Below are 18,298 nucleotides of genomic sequence, written 5' to 3' on the forward strand. Positions count from 1 at the left end.
TCCTCACAAGGCTGTGGCTGCTTTTTGTTTTTTATATTTTTGTCTTACAGCCTTTTAAAGCTGAGGTAGGATCGGTGCCAGTGGCATTACCGGTGGAGTTACCAACTGACTGTTTTACTGGTAATAAAACATTTTATAAGCCATTCTCAGACCGTCAGTTTGTAAATTATTTTTTGTAAACGCCTGATGCTAAAATAGGGAAATGCTGTTTTTGAAGGCACCGCCGTTATTTAGTCCTCTTGTTTCTCACAGGATTTATGATCCTAGCAAGCATGAAAGAGGGATTACAGTCCCTCATAGCTCTTCATCCCACTTCTAATCCACATCCACGCACTGGCCAATCCAACAAACTAACTCATTCATGTTAATGCCCCTTAATGCTTTGTGTGGGATGAAAGACTAATTTGTCTCTTTTTGTCCAGAGTTTTTGTGAACTGGCTTTGATTAATACTGACTATTTATGAGAATGTTAAGGCTTTGATGGTTAACAGGAACGTATTAATTATATCTGACATCAGTGAAGTGTTTATGTGGGAGTCTGTAAAATAAGAAACTTTCATAGGCTATTGTGGCATATATTCATATATAGTTTTTTGTTTTAAAGAATTTAAATGAAAAACTAAATGTCAAACTGATGATCAGATGTCTATTACAAAAAATGAGTTGTAAAAAAAATCGATAATCAAATAGTAGCAGCAAGGTTGTGTTGTGTCTGCTGCCCTCTACTGGCCTGGGATGTCCTGGCAGTGGTGTTCTGGTTTCGTGTGTGGTTCAAAAAGCATGTAATTAGTAGTTTGGTGATATCTGAGTACATAATCACAATGCTTCTAATCTTTCTTTGAGACACTTGGAAGAAAATTACTGTGAGTATTGCCAATCTCTGTGGATTTCTCCACCTACGTAGGGGTCAGCGTATCTGCCTTCACATCTTGTCCCCCTCCGTTTCCTGCCTGTGTCATTATAGTTGGTATTGCTGTGCTTTAATTCATATTTTTCCATGATGATTTTGGATCAATATCTGTGGATTCTGCACAAAAAACAGGGTGAAAATAAGAAGCTAAGCTTTATTTTTTGAGTCAAATGGGAAAGACCTGAAATTTAAGATTATATTTGTTTACAAGAACGTCTTACTCTGGTAGGATGGCCTCACTTCAGCCTGTGGTGCTCTGTGATTACTTTCTTTACTTGGTCTTGTTGTACTCCATTTTCTGAACTGTTCCTCCAGTGGTAAGTCCACATGTTAAGCAAACACCATCTGCTCCTGTTCCCAGGATGTTATGTCTTTGGTTCTGCTTTCAGGCTGTGTTTTGCCGGTGCAACAGAAGCCCGTCTACCACGCCTGCTGCCTTTATTTATTGCTTTTGGCCTGTGCGCTCACCACAACCTTTTCCCATCACCACACACTCAGATGGTTGCATTTCCTCTAATGTGGCGTATCAGTGACATTTACACCCTCTGTATAAACTGATTCTTACAGTGAATCTTTTCATTTTTGGCATTTCACCTCTGAGATGCCTGAAAGCACAATCAACATGTAAGGCTTGTGTGGTAGAGTATTAAACACAGGGGTCAAGAGGTGAAAACAAATGTTATTATATTAACACTGGTCTTGTTTTTCCTCACAATTTGTTCCAGGAAAATTACTAATCTGTTGTAAAAACTTGGTGGCATACCCACTAATGAAGGAGAACCTGGGGCTACAAAATAATTAACACCTGATGAAACATGTTTTTAATCAACTTTGTTCCCCTAAGTTTTTCTTTATTTGCCAATGAAATCCTTGTGGTTATTCATCACTAGACTGTAGAAACACGTAAAAAGAGTCACAAACACACATTGTGTCCAAACTTTTTGACACGACTGTAAACACATTGGTGTAAAGAAATCATTCCTGGAAGAAAATTCCTAGAAAGAGGAAACACCTCATAGTGTTCTGCACTGCTGGCGTCAAAAGGCTTAGTCCAGAGCTCTTTTGCTTCACTGAATGGCATGCTAACAGCAGTTTGGAAATTAATATCATCTTTATGCATATTTTTTTTTTACCTTAGCATTTTTAAACTTCTCCCTTGTGTCCCTGTGAGGATGTGTGAAACAATGTATTGTTTATAGCATTATGTGCTCGCACTATTACCTCACTATAGTAACAAAAACGTGTCTTTGCACCTTATAATTATTTTATTACATGTTTATATATTTGTGCCACCTTACAGACCATCGTCCAATATTTTTCATCTTGTAAATTTGAGGTATGTTAATAAAACTTGAATAATGAACACATTTTGATGGTACTTGAAAATGGGATGTGCTGATGTCTTCATAAAGTCTCTGTTAAGTCTTTATAGCACACGCTGCACGCCATTTGTACTGCTCTGCCTGCTGCACATTCTCATCAATGTTTCATCCACCTGTTGAAACGCCTGACGTAGACTAGGTAGAGTCCACCCACAATGACTGATCAAATTGCGGAAGTAGTGGACAGGTACGGTAAGCTAAGGTGGGTCAAATGTCACATCATCGAAGCTAAAGAGGAAAAGTACTTCTGCCTTCACAATAAAAGCTTGATCCCATGCCCCATTGTTTGTTTGTTTGTTTGTTTGTTTTTGTTTGTTTGTTTGTTTTTGTTTGATTTTTTTTGTTGAGCCAGAAGCTGGCGTATGTTATTATTCGCGTGTAATTTTCAGCTTGGCTGTCTTTTATCCAGACCCATCTACAGCTTTTTGGTGACCTGTGCCTGTATGCAAGTCAGTGGCGTACTTGGTGTAGTTGGCAGTCTCACATTTGTGTTGTACACTGGCTGTTTGCTAAAGTTTGCATGTTATAACAGGATCCTGTGTGTAGTTTGTAACACTGCGAATTTGGGGGACTTTCTTTAAAAAAAAAAAACAAAAAACAAAAACAAAAACGGTGACTGGCCTTTTAAATTGAATTGATGGGTGATGATGAGACTGCATATGTTCTCGAGGTGATTTATAGTTTTATGGAGATGTATATAGAGATATACAGAGATATATAGAGGTAGAAATCTCTATTGTATGTCACGTATGCGTGTGAATTTGTGCTAGAAAACAGTTTTATATTTTTTTTAATTGATTAAAAGTTCAAATATACAATAGCTTTAAGAAATCATTCTCACTTCATTACTGATAGGATTATTACATATGTATTTATTTAACTGTTTCAAGTGCTATTTAATTTTGTTTCACTGTTTTTGTTTAAAAAAAAAAGGACTAGCAAATTGACCTTTATTTTGAAAGTTGTGACAGGAAATACAGTGTTAACTCCTGCTATTTTCACGCTAACTGTATGGATACAGTAATTGGGTTTCCAACCAACTGACTGCCGACGTGTATTGGAGGGGCGTCGGTTGAACGGCTTTACTTTTCAAAACCTGGCAACTCTGTAAACTGTAGAGGTATGTTGTTATTTTGGAGCTTTAAAACACACACACAAGCAGTTTGTTATGCTAACGTGGCTAGCTCAGTAGCTCGACTCTTTCCTCCATGCCAGGCTTGACAGCATCTGCAAGGTTAGCTCGGATCGGTCAGTGCGCTAGCCTCTGGCTCGTTTCACTGACATGCATTACCGGCCACGGAAGAGTCATGCTAATTTTGTTAGTTAGCCTGTTCATTTAAGTATATTTCCCCAAGTCTAATTCATAAAAGTATTTGTAGATGACAGTAACTTTCTGTTTATTTGTGCTCCATCAGCCTGTCACCAAAGAAAAAAAAGAAAAGAAAACACTGCCTGTTGTTTAAGTTGTTTTTGAATTAGCCCACCTGAAATTCTGAGTGTTTCTAGAAACAGGAGAGTGTTTTTTTTACTACGTCCTGCGGTGTAGTGACAGCTTTAATAAACGCCTGGAGATGTTGTTACAGGAAATGAAAACCTATGTAGTGTTGTGACACTCTTGTTTTCTGTTAATAACATGTCATGCTGTTTCCTTCACAAAACAACACATACTAACACATCTCACCATTCACCCCCACCCACACACACACACACACAGCCATGTCTCCATCAGTGCCCCTGCAGGAGATGATCCGGGCTATCAGGTCAGCCAGGACGCAGTGTGAGGAGCGGGGGGTCATTCAGAGGGAGTGCGCAGCCATCCGGGCACAGTTCAGACAAGCCGACAACGGAGGGCGATCGCACAACCTGGCCAAGCTGCTCTACGTGCACATGCTGGGCTACCCAGCTCACTTTGGTCAGGTGAGGGGATTTGGCTAATGCCTGTCATGGGGTTTCTTCGGGTTAAATGAGCCGTCACAGTAGCTGGAGGGTCTGGGCTCACTTCGTCACACCATAGCAGTCGTAATGTCCAGCACATGCATCTTACAAGGAATGAGCACACAGTGAAGTTAGGCATGGAAATGCTCCCTTGTATTGCTAGCGATGTTGCTGGTATGTGCTTTGTTAAGCTTGTACTTTTACCGTTACTAGAGCACTGTGAATTGTTGTTAATGCCCTCAAGCAAAGTCTGCGAAAGCCTGCGTGTCTACGAGGGTGGACACTGGAACTGGGCCACTGAGGCCCTCCCTGCTGCTCTGGAGCTGAGACTGACCTCCAGTTGAGTGGTTAAATGGTAGGGAACTTTCCCGGGGGCATTACTTCACTTTCACTTTTGCTGTTCATACTAGATGGAGTGCGTTCGGATGATTGCTAGCCCGCGCTACAGTGAAAAACGCGTAGGATACCTGGGAGCCATGATGCTGCTGGACGAGAAGCAGGATGCCAGCCTGCTCATCACCAACTCCATTAAGAAGTAAGAAAAACACAAACTCGATGCTGTTGTCATTCATATAAGGTGGTGCAGTTAATGACAGATTCCTTAATGTGTTATTGTACATGTACAAGTTTACTGAAATAATGATGATTTAAATAAAACACTGAATATTTTTATCTTTTTTTTTAGTTAATGCAAATGATGCCTTGTCCTCTATGTGCCTTTCTTTCTATCTATGTGTGTTTTTCAGTGATCTGTCAAACAGTAACCAGTACATACAGTCTCTAGCTCTCTGCACACTAGCCTGCATGGGGTCAGCTGAGATGTGCAGGGATCTGGCGCCAGAGATTGACAGGCTGCTCCGAGCTTCCAACTCCTACATTAAAAAGAAGGTGAGGACTTCTGCGAGGTATCAATTATTTATCCAGCAGCTTTTACCAATATTAATATTACTACCAGTGAAGTGGCAGTTTAAAAGCAAATCTGTATTGTGTTGCATGTGATTTGGCAAGCTGTATGTTATACTCAAAACACTGACCTAAGCATATCGGGGATAATGTATTATGTATGTAGGATCCATTTGTGCAGTTTGATTGTTAAATATTCATCATAATCATCTAGTGTGACGTAGTACAACTTTTTAGGATGCGTACTGTTCCCTATAGGACTTCAAATCCTTCATGAGCTGTAAAACTTGTAACATCCCACCGTCATGTGCTCAGTGGACGTGTGATGTAACGCTGCTGATGACTTGTTCCGCTGTCCTTTCAGGCTGCTTTGTGCGCTGTTCACATCGTGAGAAAAGTCCACGATCTGGGAGAGCTCTTTACCAAAGCTGCTCGCTCGCTGCTCACTGAGAAGAACCACGGTTAATATACTTTTATGATGTACACAGTAAACTCATCATGCTGTGAATACTGTTTTCAGTTTATTTCTTATTGTTTTTGGTTTTCATTTGTCTTCAGGCGTCGTACACGGTGCTGTGGTGCTCATTACTGAGCTGTGTGAGCGGAACTCAGAAACACTTGAGCGCTTCAGGAAGGTATGAGGGACACACACACACACAGATTACTCTTGATCAGATGTTGTCTGTATCCCTACATGTGTGTCGTAATGTGGTTGTGCTGTGTGTATTCCAGACAGTACCAGATCTGGTTCAGATCATGAAAGGTCTCGTCATTTCGGGTTATTCTCCAGACCACGATGTGGCAGGAATCAGCGATCCCTTCCTACAGGTCGGATTTCATTCCACTAACCCCTTGCACATCCCAGCTACACTTTGTGTAAAGTCAGAGTCGGCTAGCGGGACTTATTTTTACTACTATGTGCTGCTTCATGGCTCGAAATCTTAAATTAATGTAGTTTAATTCTGTGTCACTAATACAAACACTAGATTATTGTCACCTCCCAAAATCACCTCCCATCCACGTGTTCCTTCTGTCATGTCTCCAAACACAGGTACGCATCTTAAGGTTGCTGAGAATCCTTGGTCGCAACAATGAAGCAGCGAGCGATGCCATGAACGACCTCCTAGCTCAGGTATAGTGTCCACGTTCACCAAAAAAAGCTTTTCTTTGGCTCAGTTCACATCAGTCAGATCTGAAAAAAAGTTTCCACATGTCAGCCATTTCAGAATGAGCAAACATTTCATTTGACCAGTCACCTGTCTCCTGTTGTTTACATGACCCAGAAAGTTTACCTGAAATGCATTTTTATGAGATTTTCTCAGATGACTTATGATACATGAGAGCCAGCCAGAAAGTTCTTCTCAAAACTGAAACTGTTTCTCATAGAGATAGAGTTAAAGCATATGTAACTATCTTATTTATTAATATCTATGGTTTCCTGTGGCAAATGGCATTAGTCACTCACTCATGTTGCATGTGTGACTAATTCTTGAGAAAAGCTGCAACCCAAAATCTGGCTTTTCTTCAGAGCAATTTATTTTGAAACTCTTTCCTCCATAAAGACAGCGCCTGTTAACGCCTCCCCTCTACCTTTATTAATGAATTTGGTACCCCCGTATATATCAATAAAGACGTGGTTTGACAAGCATTAGAGTAGTTTCTAGTGTTTTTTCAAAGGTAGCTGCGTAGGCAGAGACCACCCTCACTAACTTCTGATGCAAACTCAGTCATTTTGTTCTATAAGTCGGTCGGAAACCTGACAGAAACTGCTCAGTTCAGCTTCAAAGGGTGAAGAGTTAAAGAGCTACCAGCGCAGACACGTATTCAGATATGTAGCTGTCGTCTTTGTTTATCTGATAATTGTAGTTAAAAATACCCCAGTTTTTAACTATACTCTTCTCTAATTGGCACTGTACTAGCTGTGTGTATGCCTGTTTGTGTTTACCATACAGGTGGCAACCAACACAGACAGTACAAAGACTGTGGGCAATGCTGTGTTGTATGAGACTGTTCTCACTGTGCTGGACATCAAGTCAGAGAGTGGCCTCAGAGTAAGAGACTGTGTTTAGTGATGTGAATACATTGAAAATATTGCTGACTGATCAAATTATTAATTCATAGACATACACTTCCCTTTACTCATGCTGCAGGTTCTGGCCGTGAACATTCTAGGAAGATTTCTTCTGAACAATGACAGAAACATTCGGTTAGTTCTATTTTCCTCACATCTTTGTTCCTCTTCCCTGTCTAATCCTCCCCTGTATGCATTCCTCCTCCCTTTCTTATCTCTCAGGGTCATTTCACCTTTTCAGGCTAACGGAAAACTCACTACAGCCAAAGAGCGAAATCTCCCAACAGGCTCTTATCGTCTGAGCTGACTAATTACTTTCTCTAGAGCCATTACTCTACAGCCACACCAGAAGGTCACGCTGCTCACTGCTCATGCTGAGCTCTCAATTTCAGACCATGTTATTTTCCAGCAGGTGCTACTGCAGGTTCCTGAGGGTTTTATTGTGTTACAAGTTTTTCTGGGTTCGTCCCCATAAGGGCCCTGTGGGCAGACAGGTCTGTCTAGTTTCTACCCTCAGGTCCTCTGAGTCTCTCTGTTGCAGAGTGACAGGTTTATTCCTGCAAGACCTGCCTGACTAGGTAGCGTCTCTCCTGCGTCCACATAAATACTTGATCAGTCCATGAGTTATTTGAAGTGGAGTGATGAATTATTCATGCTTGCAAGCTGAGAAAATTAAGATTTTCATTTGTTGTTGATCTTTATTGTCAGGTTGAACATTTTTTGAAATCACATTTTAATAATTTATCCACTGGATGCGTTTCCACACACAGTCACTTTAGATGACCTTGGTGTAGCGAAATCTGCTTCATTATAATAGAGAATGATACTTAAAACTTTCAGAACATTCATTATTTTTGGCTCTTGTGTATGTCTGTTTAGCTATATCGCCATGACCTCTCTTCAGAAGATTGTTGGGACAGACCACAATGCAGTGCAGCGCCACCGAGGGACTATAGTAGACTGCCTGAAAGACCAGGATGCTTCTGTTAAGCGGTGATTTTCTTTTTTCTTTTGCCTAGCACAGCTGTTCAACATCTGTAGATGTTCTGTTAAAATGATTCTAGAAGTATTTGATTTCCTGTTCTGTTTTTGATACTTTTTAATTGGCTCACATTAAGTAGTGATTGATTTTTATAGATGAAATAACAATAAAACGACGTAACAGTGCCACTGACCTGGCAACATTAACATTCTGTATTTTTGGCAGGTGTAGCTTCCCTCTGTGCTACTCACTAACAGCCTGAACCTCACACTGAAGCTTGATGTCAGCTACCATCTCTAGTTTCATCATGTAGTCAAACAGATTTTATTGTGCTGTAAGAAAAACAAAATGATTAATATATATGTTAATATACAATTAATATTAATATATTGCAAACTAATATATAGTAGTTAAAAAAAGCAAACATATTTTGCTGACTAATATCAGAAAAGTTTACACATCTAGTCTGTATACGCAAAACTGTAATGCTGCTCTGGGACTATTCCTCCTTGGTAATATGTTTTCTAGTTGAAGAGTTCCTCCATGTATTTTGATCCAACCAGTGAGTTGTGTTACAGACAGATCAGAGTGTTGCTAAAGGGATTTTCAGCAAACTTGTTATTGTTGATGGACATGAAGAGTTTGAGCAAGCAAACATCTTATCAGCTCAGAACGTTTTGACCTGAGCTGTAACAGCACAGAAGGATCAGCTTGTATATCCAGCATTATCAGCGTTATTTCTCTTTTCCGATCCATCTAGCCGTGCTTTGGAGCTTTCTTTGGCTCTGGTGTCAGCCTCCAACATCCGTTCTATGATGAAGGAACTGCTCAGCTTCCTCTCCTCCTGCCCCCCCGAGCTCAGGTCTCAAACTGCCAGCGGTATATTCAATGCTGCTGAAAGGTAGGTGAAATGCTGCAGAGAAGACAGTGTAATATACTTCATACACAAAGTGTATCTGCAACGCTGCTTCAAGGTTTGTGAACCCTTTAGAAGTTTCTATATTTCAAATGAAACAACGATATAATATCTGGTCACTCTGGGGTCTGAAAAATTGTTATTAAATGTCCGTGAGTGACAAAAGTAAGCAAACATCTCCTTTCAGTATCTGGTGTAACCTCCGTTTATAGCAATAGTTCCAACTATACATCAGTTGATCAGTCCTGCACACAGAATTCCTCCAGCTTGAATGAATTTGAGCTGCTTCCTTAATACAAAACAGCTTCAACTCTGGATTGTTGATGGCTTACTTATGAACTGGTCACTTCAGCTCCAGCTTTTCTTTTAGATTGTGTTCAGGACTTTGACTTGGCTGTTTAAAAAACATTAAAAATATTATTTAACCATTCTATGGTTGAACAACTTGTGTGCTGAGGGTTATTGTGCTGCTGCATGACCTAATAGCATTTTACAAACAAATGTTCTGACAGTTTTTCTTTGCAAACCACCCACAATTAAAGGTTAGTCTTACCAAAACAAGCCCAAACCATGATGCTACCACCACCATAGCATACCTGCAGCCTTCTCATTTGTCTGTGTGATCTGTAGTACACTGCAGATGTGCAGCAGGGACTTTTTTTTTGTCCTTGCTGCCTTGCATCCTGACTATTACAGGCCTCACTCTGAGCGAGCACTCCTGGGGAGTGTAACAATGATGTTTAATTTCCTCTGTTTGTCTGTCTGTTGATTGGTGGAGTTAGAAGTCATCATAGAGTCCTTTGTTTGTGCTTTGAGTGTGAACATCAGAGTGTGAGGGATCTCCAATCTTTAAATAAAATTTAGCCAGAGTTATATAAAAAAATCTGAACGATTCACAGGCTTTTGATCACCACTGCATGCATGCGAGCACATACACTGTATATTCATGACAAAATGTGGTGATGCAGCTGTGTAAGCCTTGAAGCTGTAACAAGAAAAGTGCCTGTGTCTACGCTGTGTGCACCCCATCTCTCTCTCAGTGTCCGTCTCCACACACACTGATATTCCTGTCTAAGTGGCACCGCGACTGTGAATAGCCTGCAGCGTTTCTACTGTGTATCATTCAACAACTTGAGGCACTTCTCTTTTTCGATGTGTGCTAGATGCAGTAGCGTGTGTGTGTGTGTGTGTGTGTGTGTGTGTGTGTGTGTGTGTGTGTGTGTGTACGGGTTCGTACTATCCTGGTGGGGACCAAAATCTGACTTTTACTATCCTGGTGGGGACTTTCTGCACCGTGGGGACCAAAATCCAGGTCCCCTTGGGGTTGAAAGCAATTTTCACACTCAAAATGCGGTTTTACTGTCAGGGTTACAATTAGGTTATGGTTAGGTTTAGGGTAAGGGTTAGGGTTAGGCATTCATTTTTAATGGTTAGGGTTAGGGTAAGGGGCTAGGGAAAGCATTATGTCAATGGGATGTCCCCACGAGGATAGCAAACCAGACATGTGTGTGTGTGTGTGTGTGTGTGTGTGTACCACTGAGTTAGCTGTGTGTGTCTCTGTCTCTGTCAGGTATGCTCCCTCCCAGCGCTGGCACATTGACACCATCCTGCATGTCCTCACCACGGTAAATGCTGCCTCTTTTACAGGGTCCTCTTTCATAACTCTTTGTGAATGCATTATGATTGTGTTAAAATATGTTTTTAATACATTAGACTTCTAGATTGTGTGTACCTCATCTCTTAAGCTTTTAGATAACAAAGCTTTAAATGTTACACCTATCTAAGAGAATAGTTAAGTGTAAACTAGTCCTGTGCAGACAAAATGATGCAGGATAGAAAAAGTGCTTGGAAGAGCATAACTAGGAAGAATTAAAGGTTCATAATGTGTATTTATTGCTATAAAAATCTCCCCATAAGGGAGTTTGTTGTGTCGTAAGGAATAATGTAGGTTACCCCCAAATTAGCTGTTTTGTTTATTTTCTAGTATGGTGTTTTGTGTTTGATACCCATTCTGCCAGGCAGGGGGCGACGTGAGAGACGAAACGGTGCCCAACCTGATTCAGCTCATTACCAACACTTCAGAGCTACACTGTTACACCGTTCACAAGCTCTACCGGGCTCTGCTCAGTGACATCTCGCAGGTCTGTGAGTCTGGATGGTTTCTGTTCTCAGAAGATCATTTCAGAATTCTGAGAATTCAAACACTGAAACTGGTCTCCTGTTTGATATATAATATGAAATTGTTACCGTCTGAGCGTATCAAACAATAAACTCGTGAAAAAAAAGCAGCTCTGACTGCAGATGTGGTGTCGTTAAACATGAGGATAATGATCAGACTGGAGTCAGTGAAAGTGGGTCTCAGTCCACAGCCTCACTGATGAGAGATGGTCATAATTTTGTGTGTCATAGAGTTTAAAGTTAATTAGAATTTTTAGATAAATTTCCCTCTTAAGAGAAAGGGCCGTAATAGTCCTGAGTCAGACAGAGCTGCTTTGGCTTTACTGCTTTGCTTTCAGTTTGAAATTGGCTGATGCAGACGGGTTTATTTTCAGATCCAAGCTGGATGAGTAGCCATTTACGTATCTGCAGCCCAGCACTGTTTCCTATTTTTCCAGCATCTGGGGAAAATGGCTTTGATATTTCAAACCGCAATGCAGGCCAGTCTGGCAACATCACATATTTTATGTGTTCTGTAATATTTATGTAATATTTGTATGCGCAGCAACCTCTGGTCCAGGTGGCGTGCTGGTGTATCGGAGAGTATGGAGACCTGCTGCTGAGAGGAGAATGTCAGGAGACCGAACCTGTGCAGGTACACAGAGCACAGCAAACACTGGTTTAGGTTTTTATTTAATTCATGCTTGTTGCTCTTTACTGCTCACTGCTGCAATAAATTAGCAATCCAAATTTTTTGTCAGATGATGTGATTTTAAATACACGTTATCTTGTAGGTTTTTCCACGTAAAAATTCTCTGACACAAAGATAACAGTGTAATTTGCAGTCACAGCTACAGCTGTGAGCTGGGAATAAATAGGTAGTCGGCACGAGCAGGGATAACTCCACCATTTCAGGGAAGAGAAGGAAGGAGCAGCATTCGCAGAAATTCAAACTTCAAATTCTTCTGAAAATTAGCGATGGTGATAATGAAAGGAGCCAGTTTTCTTTGTTCAAATCTCTTTAAATATTCATCCCCTGAATATTTTAGTAGTTCATGTCGTTGGATTTTCTTCAAAATAGATCTCCTTGATTAAATGCTTCATAAACCTATAATTACACACATTCCAACATGCAGAAAAAAAGCTGATAAAGTCCATTGATTTTTCAATGAAGCACTTTTCACTGTAAAACTGCATTGTTGTGCATTGTTGCATGGACGTAGCCACAGTGACATCAAGTGGCTTGTGAATTTTCAATTTAAAGCCTGATGATCGGCGTTTTCAGTGCTTTAAAACCAGACGTGACGAGTAAAGGATGGATCTGACTGAGAAGTCTCACGCTCACTGGATAACTTGTCAATTGCACATTATTAGCCAATGAGCATACCCTTTTTTCTACTTAAAGGATACTTTGAATGAGCAAAGTTTACAAAATGGGCTTCATATTTCATTCATTTTGTCCCAAAATAAGTGATTTCTCTCATAAACTCATCAGTAAAGTGTTTACAGAGGTCAACCTATCAGGTGACTTTTGACTCTGGCTAACGCTTGAGTCAGTCAGCCAGTACAGGGACACATATGCCGACATGTGTCTCTCTGATGATCTGTTTTGTAACATGCCGCTATTGTATAGCAATAAAACAAGTGACCACAACGTTTTCAGTAGCAAGTGTAACATCGCTGATCTAAAAAGACGTGTTAGTGTTAGTACAACGTTACTTAGTTACTGTCTGTGTCTTCTGATAATCTTCTCTGTTTGCTAAATAAATAAATTCAGCTGAAATTATGAGCACTGCGTTTCTTTTTTAGATTAAAAAATGTGCTGCCAGCTGTCAAACCTTGCACTTGCATGTCTGTTGTTCAGGTCACAGAGGACGACGTCCTGGACGTCTTGGAAACAGTGCTACAGTCCCACATGTCGTCCCCGTCAACAAGGGGCTTTGCTCTGACCGCCACAATGAAACTCAGCACGCGCATCACTGAGAATGTGGAGTAAGGAACTCTTGTGTAGCAGCAAACAGTGACTGTGACCCTGTGAATCCCCTAACTGCGCCTCTTTCTCTTCATAACTCTACTCCCGACAGTCGAATCAGAAGCATCGTCAGCATCTACGGCAGCTGTATAGACGTGGAGCTCCAGCAGAGGGCAGTTGAATACAACGCTCTTTTCAAAAAATATGACCACATGAGGTACTGAATGGAGTGGTTAGGTCAACATTTTCTAGAAAATGAGATGTGGAGCTGTTTTAGGCCTTTTATATATTGTCATTATAACCACTGAGGAATTTTCTAAATAAAAATGTGTTTTTCTGACCAAAAGAGCTGAAATAGTCCTTCTTTTCACAGAGCAGCAGTGCTCGAGAGGATGCCTGTGATTGAAAAGAATTCACAGGGTCACACCAACGGGGAGACCATCAAGGAGAGTCAAACAGTCAAAGTCAAGCCAGGAGAGCCACAGCAGCCTGCTAACCAGGTACAAGGTGATGGGAAAAATTCAGTTAGGGCCACACTTTAGCCTGTTGAATAGATCAATCCCAGTGTCTGGGTCTGACCTCCTTTTTAAAGAGATCGCCCTCTGGAGAATTTATTGTTTTAGTTTAGATTTCAAACTTAAGTTAATACTTGACCAAAGCAATAAGCTAATATAAAATTGCACATGTGATAGGGTAGGCTTTACTTCATTTTAGCTTGTCATTCTGTAATGGGCTGTGCATTAAAAATATTGGTTTCACATTAACTCCGGGACGCTTTATGAACATTAGTGGTTGTGTTCTCAGATCCTTTGTTATAGTGGTATGTTTGCGGGCTTTTCTCTTGTCTGTTTTATTATGCAAATCAAATTCTAGTAAAGCTAAGTTTAACAGCTGTGGTCGGGTGTTAAGTATAAGGATTGAAACAAAATGGGTGGGTCTTATTCATTCAGCCAGTAGTATTTTGGACATTTTTCCAGAGCTGTTTTTAGATAAAGTTTATTCTGTTAAGATGCTATTTGCATATGGATGCATCTGACTAATGTGCAGTCAGCTGGATTATCTCCTCCCCTCTGTGGTGTCTCTCAGGTGTGTGATCTGTTGGACCTGCTGGGTGGCTCTGAGCAGCCTCTGCAGCCCAGCCCGGCATTAGGCAGCACAGCTCCTCCCATTCCTGTCAGCACACCCAACACTGTTGGAGGAGACCTCCTGGATCTGCTTGGAGGGTTAGAGCCCACTCCTATCACGCCAGGTCTGACCTTCAGATATACACACAAAAAACTACAGAAACAGGAAACAGGGCGGGATTTTTAGACACACAGCTAGAGAATTGGTTGAATCGGGTCACTGGATAATCTCTGGAATGTCACGATAATTAGAAGAAACCAGGTGGATAGGGTTGAATTGAAGTTTGCTCTTTAGGGGACTGATGCACTCTCCGTGGCTAAATACTGATTTTAAGCTAATGCAGCCTTCTACACTTTCTGTATTTTCCGTAGTTGCCACAGTGACTGTGTATGAGAAGGACGGTGTGACTGTAACACTGAGTTGTGAGAAACAGTCCGATTCAGGCCTGACCGTCACACTCACCGCCTCCAACTCCACTGAGTCAGACATCAGAGGCTTCACCCTGCAGGCTGCAGTGCCCAAGGTTTGTATCAGTACCAGCAATAAAATCCTGCTAATCATTCACTGATGACTGATTAAACTGCTGTTCAAGAGCCACCGTCTGCCACACATTTTAACCAGTATGTGCGGATTATAGCAGGAGCGTAGTGGCTGCTGTGAGATTACTGTTTCTGAGGCTCTGAGATTTTTTTTTGTGCAGCTTGTTTAGTAAAACCTTTAGAAGCAGGACCTTTGCATTTCTAATATCCTGCCCTACAGCCCTACTGATAGGTGTCACTTTTAGCCCCTGTCACGTCTCATTGGTAAACACCAGTGCAGCAAATGGATTTGAACAACTTGTGTGGGTTTGGGTGCTTTCAACTTCAAAGCTTCATTTGATCCTCCTTCCAGAGTGTCCAGTTACACATGAAGGCCCCCAGCGGGGACTCTCTTCCTGCAAGAGGCGCAGCTAAAGTGACCCAGATGGTGGTCCTCAACAACCCCAATAAGGTGGCGTAAACACACACACAAATAAAGCTGGTATTCACACACGCTTTTGAAATCACATGAAAAAGTAAATACAAAGAAATTGTTGGCTTTTTTTTTGATAAATGTATTCCTCTTTGAAGCCTGTTTACATGGTTGAAGCTTTCTGATCAGTTATTCAACAGAATGTCAAGATATAATATTCATTTGTGTAAAAAGTAAATACACCATTGGCATCAGAAGTTAGTACTGCGCTTTTTAGCAGAAATAAAGTAAGCAATTGGCATATTTGCAACTAGTCTCTGAAGTTTTTGATCTCTCTCCAATGTTTTATTCCTTCGGCTCCCAAAATATCTGAGGGTTTGTACTACTTGCTTCAAATCACCTGTAACATTTCAACATGATTCAAATGTGGAATTTCTATCTTGCCTAAGCTGCTACAATTCTTCTTCCTGAGGCAGTCCTTAGTGACTTTGCCAGTGTGCTTGGGCTCATCATGTTAAAAACGTTCACGGCTTTTAGACAGAGGCTCAGATTTGCTTTAATCAGCCTCGAACATCAAAGTACTAAACAGGCCCGGCCTTGCTTAGCTTCCAATCAGTTTAGATCAAGTGTGCTTGGTGCGAACCTTTTTGATTCTCAGTGGGCAGCACCTGTAATGTCACGTGACAACACAGCCATCTTGGGTTTGAATCCACTGGCCAGCTAGGCTGTGTAGGGTTTGCATGTTCTCCCTGTGTTTGTGTGGATTTTCTCCGGGTTCCTCCCACAGGCCAAAGACATGCAGTTGGTGAGTGTAAATTGGCCAGTATGAGTGTGAATGCTAGTATGATTGGTTGTTTGTTCCTTTGTATTAACCCTGAAACAGACTGGCAACCAGTCCAGGGTGCACCTTACTTCTCAGCCTTTGACAGCAGGTATAGTTCCAACCCCCTCTGACCTTGAATTGGATAATCAGAAGAGAATGGATGGATGGTAAAAATTTCATGTTTGATTCAATGTGTGCAAGAAGAAAGGAACCAGAAGCAAAAACTCCAAACCATAACATTTCCAGCACCCTGTTTCAACTTTCTCTCCAGAGCAAGTTGTTGCAAAAGGCCTGATTTTTGTCCTTATATTCATTGGACTTCAAATTGGGGTTTACTCGCATCTATGCCTTTTGTACATGAGTTTCCTTATAGTCATGTGATTTATTTCAAAGAATCTCCTATACTCTTATACTCATACTCACTTTCAAGGACAAAGAGAAAACCAGAGCCGACATGTCAGAGGTTTACAAAACAAAGGTTTCACCTGTGACTTCCTAAAGAGAAACCAATTACTGGCAACTGATCTGGAAATACTGGGTCATATTCATTTTTTTCACATTTTAGGTGTGATATAATGCAGAGGTGTATTTACTGAAGGTGTTTTTCATTTAAATCATGAGCACGACAACAAAAATGTGTTTTTATATTAGGCACTTTTTAAAGAGATACAAATTTTTGCTTCCTAAATTCTGTCAAAAAGCCAACAGGTTCAGTGGTTGCACTTACTTTTTGCATGACTGTATCTGCAATCTTTCTGTGTGTTAACACTAAAATACGAGGTGTTTTCTCATCTTGAACAAATATTTGACATGATCATTGCAATATGTGCCCCATTTCAGGCTTATTGTATTCTAATCACAGGAGACGTAGTGCTCAGTGTAGTAGTGTGTATCTAAGTCCTGCTTCTTCTTTCAGGTCAATCTAAAAATGAGGCTCCGCATCTCTTACACCAGCCAAGGATCAGCTGTTCAGGATACGGTCCAGATCGACTCCTTCCCTGGACTCGGTCAGTGATCTCAGCCAATCAATGCAACAAGACTGAGACACCAGTCTGTGGGTGAATCAGCGGGCGTCGGTTCTCTCTGACGCAGCCTTTCTACTGACGCACCCTACACACTGCTGGTCCTCGGTTACCCTGATCTCTTGTTTCTATGTGTAAGAAACACGGTTCTCTCAGAAGCCTCGTTTATGGAGTTGCATCTGTCCATTCCTCAGGAATAGATCAAGGAGATTATTGGAGTGGACACTGGAATATGCAGGTACAAAATGGAAAAACATAAAATACTTTTTTTAAAAGAGTGTTGCATCGACAACTGTCTATTAGATATCATTCAGGGTTTTTTGTTTACAAGCTGCTACAGCTGATTGTATTCAGTGTTTCACTCCACAGTAATATAAACTTTGAGGGGCTTCTGTCAGTCATCCACCAGATCAACACACACACACAGCAGTTTATGCATGCTTTTAATAAATTTGTCTTTACACTGATTGAGAGGAGGCAAACACTAATTAATGAGCTACTACAACTAATTTATTATATCAGATACACATCATTTTATTAGGAAACACAAATATATGAAATTTGGATGAAAGGAAACTTTTAAACACAACCATGAGTCCTTCATCTTTTTTTTCCCCCTTTATTCACCTGATCAGCAATATCCATGTCCTGAACCATTCCTGTGCCTTTCATCCTCTCTTAAAATGTTATATTTAGCTTTTGAGGCCAAGATTATTTAACTCTTGAGTTGTGTTTTGTTTTTTTAATCACTCCCATATAAGGATTTTCCTTAATGCTATTCTTTGTCTGTTGTTTACCAAAATGAGTTATTTTCTGTATAGTGACGCAAGAGGAAAAACGTGCATGATGCTGTCTGGAAAATGTATATTTTAGATATTCAAAGTATAAGCACAAGAGTTTTATGACTGTAAACAAAGCCAGCATATGACTTTGATAACTCATCTTAACCCCTTTTAAAACCACTCTGCGTACTGGATGTCAGCAACGGTGCTCTACATGGATTTCACTGGAGTCTTTACCAGACTGTTTGTATCACTACCTTAACTAAATTATAGACACAGAAGGAATCATTTGACAGCAGTTTGAATTGTCTTTCGATCTTCAATTTCATGTCATTTTCTAATTAAAAACTGTTTCCAGAATCCTCAG

The 18,298-nt window shown here is 40.7% G+C and overlaps 1 protein-coding gene across 1 annotated transcript; it reads left to right on the plus strand.

The window, feature by feature from the left end:
* The first annotated feature begins 3,290 nt into the window (after positions 1-3,290).
* On the plus strand, positions 3,291-18,262 carry ap1g2 (adaptor related protein complex 1 subunit gamma 2). The gene is made up of 22 exons (XM_063462053.1): positions 3,291-3,412; positions 4,007-4,209; positions 4,638-4,762; positions 4,974-5,115; positions 5,495-5,591; positions 5,689-5,765; positions 5,863-5,958; positions 6,182-6,262; positions 7,083-7,181; positions 7,281-7,336; positions 8,081-8,194; positions 8,944-9,084; positions 10,670-10,724; positions 11,118-11,240; positions 11,822-11,911; positions 13,121-13,248; positions 13,341-13,445; positions 13,602-13,728; positions 14,315-14,477; positions 14,725-14,876; positions 15,245-15,343; positions 17,044-18,262. Exons 2-22 carry the CDS (start codon positions 4,009-4,011, stop codon positions 17,140-17,142), a joined length of 2,370 nt encoding a protein of 789 aa, XP_063318123.1. The 5' UTR covers positions 3,291-3,412; positions 4,007-4,008; the 3' UTR covers positions 17,143-18,262.
* Positions 18,263-18,298: the final 36 nt, after the last annotated feature.

This window comes from Pelmatolapia mariae, linkage group LG18 (assembly GCF_036321145.2).
Source record: "Pelmatolapia mariae isolate MD_Pm_ZW linkage group LG18, Pm_UMD_F_2, whole genome shotgun sequence".
Lineage (NCBI taxonomy): Eukaryota > Metazoa > Chordata > Actinopteri > Cichliformes > Cichlidae > Pelmatolapia > Pelmatolapia mariae.